General features: G+C 39.6%; 1 protein-coding gene across 1 annotated transcript in view; it reads left to right on the forward strand.

Annotated features, from left to right (window-relative positions):
- Positions 1-8863, forward strand: part of ppp1r14c (protein phosphatase 1, regulatory (inhibitor) subunit 14C) — a 24488-nt gene extending 15625 nt beyond the window's left edge. The window contains exons 2-4 of the mRNA XM_035678797.1: positions 3496-3579; positions 4112-4144; positions 6270-8863. Coding sequence (XP_035534690.1) covers positions 3496-3579; positions 4112-4144; positions 6270-6344 — 192 coding nt within the window. The 3' untranslated portion in view covers positions 6345-8863. The remainder of the gene's footprint in view (positions 1-3495; positions 3580-4111; positions 4145-6269) is intronic.
- The last annotated feature ends 260 nt before the right edge of the window (positions 8864-9123 follow it).

Here is a 9123-nt window from a genome sequence, read left to right on the forward strand (position 1 = left end):
TAGATAGATAGATAGATAGGTCACTTGCAGGTAGCCATCAGGTGTAAACAAGTTGACAATTGGAGAAGGACCAGCTGTCTTTAATGTTTTGTTATTGAAGTTCTAGTTTGGATCCTTAATGGGTTTCATCTGTCCTAGGGGCATGAAACTTGCTCAGCAGCATCTGTCAATGCTTTGACAGTTAATTGAGTTTTTTTCTTATAAGACACCCAAATGGTGGGAGAGTTTCTCAACCTATAGTCTTACAAGAAAGCAGTAAGTATAGAAACAGGGAAGATTAGAAAGAAGCAGAGGGTTTGCAAGGCTAAAATAGAGTCATTGTCAAGAAAAAACCTATATTAAATAATGTAGAATAGCTGATCTTTAATCTTATGATAATTTTATATAATAGAATATTGGTCACAAGTCTAATACCATACAAAACCTGAGACAAAATGTAGATAATGCACATTATAAAAAATTCTGGCACACAAACAAAACAAGGTTTTGTTTCTTCAGCGTTTATGTCCATTTTGAAGGTGCCATTAGCTTAACCAAATCAAATCACGTGAATTCCACCACAACCACAGGATATAGAGACAGCAGTTACTGCTACTCTGATAAGTTAGTGGAGTTACCTTTTAGCAGAACTAGTTTATCTGGTAAGATTTAGTTTCTCTCTTATTTATGTGGTCTAACAAACTCAATTACTAGTGTTGGAGCGTTAAATGAATTGCTCAAATATAGAAAACAGGTTATATCACAAACAAGCCTAGTCAAAGTATAGTAGGTACAGCTTGGTTGTTCTTGCAAATGTTTTTCTTCTTCCAAATTTAGAAATGTTTATGACATAATTGTACACAGTATAACTGATGTGCGTTTGGCTTTTTAGGACAGTAAAGAAGACCACATTGACGTAGAAATGAAAAACACAAAAACTAATATGAGAATTTGAAATCGCAACAGCATTATTTTCACCCCCCCTTAACTGTCTCCATTTCTCTATCCATCCATTTATCTCCTTGTCCTTCGTTTGAAATAACTTGTCTCTTCTCTGATAATGTTCATTTGCATATAACCTTAGTCCTCCGTTACCACAGTGCACACATTCCTATACTAACAGATGACAGGCTTTGATATGTTCTGCCACATTCCCTCGTTTCTCGAGGGTGGGGGGTCGGGTGGGGGGGTTCAGAGCGAGGCCCTTTTACTAAGACGAAGAGATTTCAGAGAAAGAGGTCAGAGGGGAGTCTCATCTGTAGAGAGACCGAGATGCTTAAGATGCTGGTTGTGTAAATGCCTCTTAACGGCTCAGGAATAAGGATGAAGGTGGGGTAGCCTTGTGTGTAAGTGTGTGCGAATGAATGCAAATGAGGTATGCGTCAGCCGGGTTTGAGTGTCACTGATGTCAAGTGGACTTTTTGACTGTGTAAACCACAGATATGAGGTTAGGTCTCTGTTTATTGCTTACCTGAAACATATACATCCCTGTTGTTATGTATTCATCCTCACAGTTTATGCTTTATATGGAAAAACGTCACTTGCACCAGCCAGTGTAATTCATTTGTAGTCATACTGTCAAACATCGAGCACATAATGTACCACACTTGCCTCTTGTCTTACATTTGGTATTGTAATTTCAAAAAGGTATAAATGTGAGGTAATTCTATTCTGCGCACATCAACCCACCCACGCAAAAATGAAATCACAGTGACTGAGTTTTAATGCTGAGAGCTAAAATCAAATCATCCTTCCATCCTCCATGTTCCTGTGTCTGAATACCAGTGCATGCTGCAGGCACAAGCACAAGAGGAGTCCTCTGAGAGGCACACACACAAACACACATACACAGCATGATTTGAAACTGGACAGTTTTATTATTGTAGCATCCCGGTTAAAGAGACCCAGGGACCATCCTCCTATGTTGTTGTCGTGGTATGCAGTAGGGATTTAGGAACGTTAGTCAGCCCCATGCAACTAAAAAAGGTATTAAACCTGTAAGTCTTATTCGCTATCCCACAAGGGTATTCAATGAAAATAGCACTTCTTTATTCTGGTGTTATGGCTGGAGTTGTTCAGAAAGTCACAAATACATGCCATACAGCCTTTCCATGTGAGACACTGCAGTATTAGTGTTTTATTAAAGCCTTTTTTTAGGAAAACCATTGAAGCATTTTTTTAAAATCAACTTTCAAACAAGCTAACAGCAACAAACCAAACAACAACTGGCTTATTATCAGCCAGTTATTCACTTTGGCTCTGTAGGTCTTGGCAGTTAACATACAGTCTGCTTATGTGAATTTATTTGCTGGAAACAGCTGACAGCTTTTATTCAGGGTCAAAGATTTGTGAGAGCAATTATGATTCAGCCAAATGACCAAAACAATGAGCTGAAAGTGTGTTGTTTTAGTGGGATTATCAAAATGGCTTGAACATATCAGAACCTGACTCCACTGATGGAAGATGATATAAATTAGTCTGGATGCAGTAGAAAGGAGATGCTGAATAGCCAAGCACTGATGTTGGACAATTCTGAAAAACCCCCTCAGTGTCCAAGCCCAGTGCCCAAACTACGCTTTAGGATAGGCAACTAAAACAATTTGTTAAGTTTAGAGAAAGATTGTGGTCACAGTTAATAAAAAGGAAAACATAATTGCAGGTCTCTAATAAGACACAAAGTGCGGTCTTCTGCAGGAAAGTCCCATTCCCTACATGCAGTCACCACCCCGACCTCCACACCCTCACTTTCCACCTCGCTACATAAAAGGAGAATGATACTCCGCGCACGTGGAACGTGTTACTTGGATGTAAATTGTGAGGTGCGGAATCATCCAATATGGGCGCATATCCTAGTAGTGATAGCAGCCATTTTGCTGCAATAATGCAGTATGTTGTTAATGATGGTAAAAAGGACAAAGGAGCTGCACTCGTACAGTAAACCTACATGGTTTCTTTGGCTTTAATTCCCAAAAGGAAGAGTTTGGAAGATACATCATGCGGTAGCTGGGAGGGAAGGGTTGATCCTCCCTGTATGCCTCGTTTGCACAAGCCTTGTGGTGAAATAAAATGAAGCAGAGGAACACAGGACCTTTGAAGTGGTGCTGAGCGGAATACAGCCTCTAACCACAGAGCCACTAAACGGCCCAGCCCTGGCAGCGCATCATGACACAATGACATTTCCATATGATTTCTGCTCCTAACAGGCAAATATATGTCTAGGCTGTTTGAAGCAGAGGCGTGTTTTGAATACAGACTTGGATGTGTTCTGAGAGGTCAGATGAAGGAACTAAAAGTGAAAGAATATGTGTAATTTGAGTTGATTTTGTTGAGTGGTTAATGTCTGGAAAAAGGATGAAAGAACATGTTTTGTCAGTATCTTTCCAACAAAAAGATTCTTTGAGTTTCCATTTTATTTTCCTGTTTACCTCCTCTCCTGTTGCCGGTTTGCATGTCATTGTCATCTTGACCTGCCTCTGTCTCAGCAGCTTGCTAACCAAGAGTGTTTCTTCGTTTCAGGAGGAAGAGATGCCAGAGGTAGAGATAGACATAGATGACCTGTTGGAGGTCACCAGTGATGATGAGAGAGCCAGCAAACTGCAGGTATACCCCTGTGACTGTGTGTGTGTGTGTGCTGTGTGTTCGTGTGTGTGTGTCTGCCTGTGTGCCTACACATCTATTTTTAGCGAACCCCAATGTGTTCAGACAGAATGCAAAGTGAGTTATCAAGTTGGGTTCTTCACAAGTTTGACTGCTGCAAACAGCCAATGTACAGATTCTAGATACTCTTACACTCCACACACACACACACAACACACACACACACTAACACACCTAAGTTCTTGCATTGTTGTCAAACTTGGTCTATTGAGTCTCCTGTCAGGGGCATCACTGACCTATCGACTGTATGTGATTCTTAATGCCAGTACATTTAAAGACACTCGTTGGACCTTTGGCAGATTAATACCAAAGCCTAAAACCTTAATGTACTGAAAATATTACAAACATCACACAAACAAACAAAAGCCATACACCACCTACTGACGATGGAATTACTACGTTTTACATAGTGATTTGAAGACAATGTCTAAAAATGTCTAATCCCCTGTTCTCCTTGTTTTCGCTTTCTACACAGGAATCATTAACAGACTGCTACAAACCAACAGAGGTGAGTACGTTTAGTGTGTTTATATACATACAATCAAATGATCAATACTAGTGACTTAACAGCGTGTAGACAGACATTATTGAGGCTCACATACAGTGTTCAACTTGCATTGTATAGAGCACTGTATGTTGAAGCATCATGTCCCAGATGTGTACATGTGCGGTTAATTAATGTCTGGTGACAGTCACACATTCATTTTCTCTTTCCGCTGTCATCCTGACCTAAATACGACAAAGGACCAGAAGCTGCACACAAAAGACTGAAACTGTTAGCTAAATAACAATGTGTATGCATGTGTTGAACAATGTGTATGCATGTGTTTATTTGTTTACAAGTTAAGGGATTTGATTATGGTTTGTGTTTGAGAGTGTGTGCACATATAGGTGTTAAGTGTTTGGGTGAGGTAAAGTTAAGCTATTTTGGTGATTAAACGTACGGACTAATCACATTACCTCTACAAACGGTGATCTCGTCCAGCCTGGACTCTCCATCTGTCACCTGTAAGTGTGTGAGTGTGTGAGTGTGGCGTAAGGTCAGCCTGTGACAACCTCTTCAAGGTCACTGGTATCCAAAGCTACAGTGTCCAACCAGGTTGATAGCCACTGATACGTGTTACACCTACACACACACACACACACACACACACACACGCTGTGACATTGTAATCCCTTGAGAGTGAAGTAGCACAGATGCCATTTTGAACACAATCCCACAAAGGAGGCATCAGCTGGGGATAAACAGTGAAAGACAGAGGCAATGGAGATAAAAGGTGAAACGTGACAAAGGTGTGATGGACGGAGGATGAAACAAAGCGTGAGTGTTGGAAAACAACAGGAGGACGAAGTGAAGGAATTAAGGGGTAGATGCTTGTACAAAGAGATAAGCAGAGAGGCATATATGAAAAGACACCGAGAGGGAGAGAGTATGGGGGAGAGAGGAGGAGGAGGAGAGGTACAGAGGGAGATAGAGGAAGGGGAGGCATCAGTAATTAGGTCATGAGCAGTGTCAACCCTGGTATAATGAGGGGGATTATATTCCAGCATATTTTCTACTGCAGTCACACTATCGTGGACCTCTATAAAACCTCTTGCTTAAACCCAAGATGTAGGTCCTCTTTGTCCTCCTTCCTCACTGACTCCAGTATTTCATCATTGTTGGGTTTTTTCTTCATGCATTCAGCGCAAATTAAGATATTTTTAAATGAGCTTTGCTCAATAGCTTGGGCTCCCATACAATTACCCATGGCACAAAACATAAACACACCTAGTTCATTTGGTTGTCTATCACAGTGAAAAGCCGACAGTCACATTTTGTAATGCTGCATTAGTTGCCAATATGAGATGATAAAACAAAGTGCTGCTAGGAGATTTGGGGAAATATGTTACACTTATTTGCTTTCTGGCTGAGAGTTAGATGAGAATATCAATACCACCCTTGTTTCTGTACACTAAAAACAGCAGCTGTTTATCCTAATTTAGCATAACGAGGAAACAAGGGGAAACAGCTAGTCTGGTTTTATCTGAAGGTCACAAAATGTGCCCACCAGCACCTCTAAAATATTATATTTTGTTAGTTTAATCTGTATAAAAACCTGTTGTCTTATAAAGGCAATTTTCTTTTTTACTATTTTATACAGTTGAATTAGTGAGCTTTAGAGATACTGGTAGGCAGATTCTGTTACCTTCAGACAGAGCCAGGGTGGTTGTTTCCCACTCTTTCCTGTCTTTATGCTAAGCTAGGCTAACTGGCTGCTAGCTGTTGCTTCATATTTAGCGTAGAGGCGTGAGAGTGGTATCAATCTTTTTGTCTAATTCTCAGCAAGAAAGCAAATAAGCACATTTCCAAAAAATGTAGAACTACTCATCATTGTCAATTATGTTCTTTACAGTAACATAGGACCCTTCTACTGTCACGTCCCATGAACAGTAGCAGAACACTTCTGCCTGCATTCATTTGCAAAAATCAAACAGAAATTGAAGCTAAATTGACTTTTGAAGATTTTAATATTTGTCTTCTTTTCTGGGGATATTTAATAATCTGATTTGATAACTTTATAGTGCATCAAAAAAACTATTTTTATGTGTGTGTGCAAGTGTCTAACCCTTCTTTTCTGTCTTGGTTGCAGGACTTTGTCCGCGAGTTGCTGGGCAGGATAAGGGGAATGAGAAAACTCAGTGCGCCAACTAAGAAGGGCCTATAATGGCTGTAATGTCAACCACCAATCAACCATAAACTACGTCATCTCAGCTCCACCTACTTAACCCACTCAACATGGACTGTCATCACGAAGAATAACTTATCTAAACATAACAGCATTAGTAACTATTCTGCAACCTGCACCATGAACTCCATGCATATAGCACTAGTCATTCATTCCGCAAATCACATAGAGTAACAAGGTGTATTATAATATTTGACTGTTGAAAGGTACTTAAGCAAAACAGAGCCAACGTGGTTCGATAGCATACAGCCACAATAAAATGTCAAGCCCTGGAACGTGCCAGAACTGCAACTGTGCTTTAACATCAACACCACCTAATTCCACATTTCAGAGCCATGTTACAAGCTGATGCTGTAATTCCAAACAGCCATACCGACTAAAAACACCAACAAATCTCTAAAGGGATGTGGTTAAAAAAAAATGTTTGTACTGCAGTAGGTGTGAAATTAGCTGTAGCACTATGTAAACACAGTGCTTCATGAGTTTAACGTTTTTTTACGGAGGTTTTGCTGTTACTTATTTTTTAAAATGTACTGTATGTTGCCATTTATTGTTTATGTGATTGAAATGTGGTCTTCAACAGTTTTTGTCCTACTTTAAAGTCAACCTTGTTATCCTTACTCCGTCAGCGCTTGTAAGGGAGCTCTGTAGTTTTATTTTAAGCACAAGGCGTTAATACATCAATTATGTCCTTTTGTGATTTGTAAACTCTGTAAAGGGAGGGGGGGGGCGGTCATTCCAGCAAACAAGGCTAAAATAGCATGAAGATTTTTGCTTTTTATCCACTGTTCTAGTACAAGTTTCATCACAGCAAGGCATGATGGGTGTTGCAGTTCTCTCTACGAGACTTCAAAACCTGTATGATTGGCAGCCTTTCACTTATTATGTTATGCAGTGTCATTCATTGCTCTCCCTTATCAGAATACATATCAGTTGGCCATTTAGGTTTAAGCACAAAAGCCCAAACATTGTAGTTGTTTCTCACACTCTGGTTCACTTAACTCTGCTAACTTGCCTCTCTAATAGTGGTTGATGTTGCCTTCAAGGATATTCAGGATCAGTTCACCTTTTTCCTAGCGCTAAACCTTAACTACTGACAACCTAAAGGCAAATACGGTTGAGTCAGAACCTGAGGACAACTTGAAACTTTGACAGTTAAACCTGTCAGGTCCTGTAAGGGAAGGTGTGCCAAAACTGGGAGTATTACATTGTAAATGTCATACGTCATGGAGGCATTAGCGTGACACAGCATTTCCACAGAGATTATTTAAGTTTCTGAAGCATCTTCGGGGTGGGTGCAGAATTTTAAAAAGATGTTTAAAACTTTTCCAGGTTGCAGAAAATATGATGTAATTGTATTATCCCAGGTTTAAGAGGGAGGGATTAGTTATTTATTGTTGTTAATGACCTTCTGCGCACCAACACACTCAAAAACCTGTAAGCTCTGGTACAATCATGACTCGTTATGGGGTTGGGCCCAGTTTCACTTCCGAGCAGTCAATCGCGAACCAACCGGAATGGAGCAGACCTAAATCTGCCATGTGATATATACTGTACCCACAGCTGCCAAAGACAAAAGCAGGGCAATGTTTGATTTTAACACAACACTTGCAAAGCACCCGTCTTGCATGCTAACAACAGAGAAAAAAACACAGATAAAGAGTATAAATATTATGAACTTATAATCAAGCAAAAAATACTTTTTTGACTTAGCTGCCATGTCTGACTTTGTAGAACTTTTTTGTGTTGAAACAACGTGACTGTCACGTTGGAGAGAATCCAGGAAAATTTTTAAAATGGTGCTGTTTTTGATGTTCTTCCCAGGTTTTGGTTGTATAAGACACATTGTCACCGTCGACTGATGCCAGAGAAATGTGTCTGCGAGGAAATGTGTCCGTCTTTATTGATGAGGCGCATACAGTCTAAAGCGGTGTCCTCTTTGCATTTCCTTTTCTCAGTCTGAACTGGGCTGGATGGGTGTCACCACACTCAGCTAGCAGTGGTCTGTTTGTTTGAAAAAAAAGATCATGGCCTTTTCCAGATCAGTGAATTGGAAGGAAAAGTTTGAGAGGAAGCCATTATAGGCAACTGAGATGCATCCAGGACTTATGTCGAGGTACTCCATAGGATTTTCTCTGTCAAGAAACAGTTCAGGGGCAATAGGCTGATATTTTATAATTTATGGGATTTCATGTGGAGAGTATTTTGAAAGTGTCCATACTAGAAAGCTTTACGTTTGCATGTATTTTTAAATTCGCATGTTGAGGGGGACATTTTGTTGGCCCAAAGGTTTTTATTTCACAAAATGAAACACTTTCATTTTTATACCTTTATTATTATTATATTATTATTAAGACTAAAATATTCAGTTTTTCAGCTGCAGTTTTGTTTTTCTGTACATCCACAATAAGCGTTCTTGTTTTTAAAATGTAATGTGGTGTGTGGTTTGTTTTTGCTGATAATAAAAATGCAGAAAGACTCTGTACTGTTTAAACACATAGCTTCTGTATTTTAGATTTTGTTTTGATGGATAAAGGATGTGTGTCTTTGTGCTTTATTTAAAGTAATTATTTGACATCTTGGTTAATATACTCATTTGCTTTAATACTGAGAATTAGATGAGAAGAGCAATACTCTAATGTCTGCCCGGGAGATATACAACTAAGTTGCAGCTTGCAGCCAGTTAGCTTTACCTAGCAGAGACACTAGAAACGGGGAAACAGCTAGTCAACCAAATCCACTTACTAGCAACTCTAAG

The sequence above is a fragment of the Morone saxatilis genome, unplaced genomic scaffold (genome assembly GCF_004916995.1).
Source record: "Morone saxatilis isolate NCDOM2014 unplaced genomic scaffold, NCSU_SB_2.0 Contig7, whole genome shotgun sequence".
NCBI classification, from domain to species: Eukaryota; Metazoa; Chordata; class Actinopteri; family Moronidae; genus Morone; species Morone saxatilis.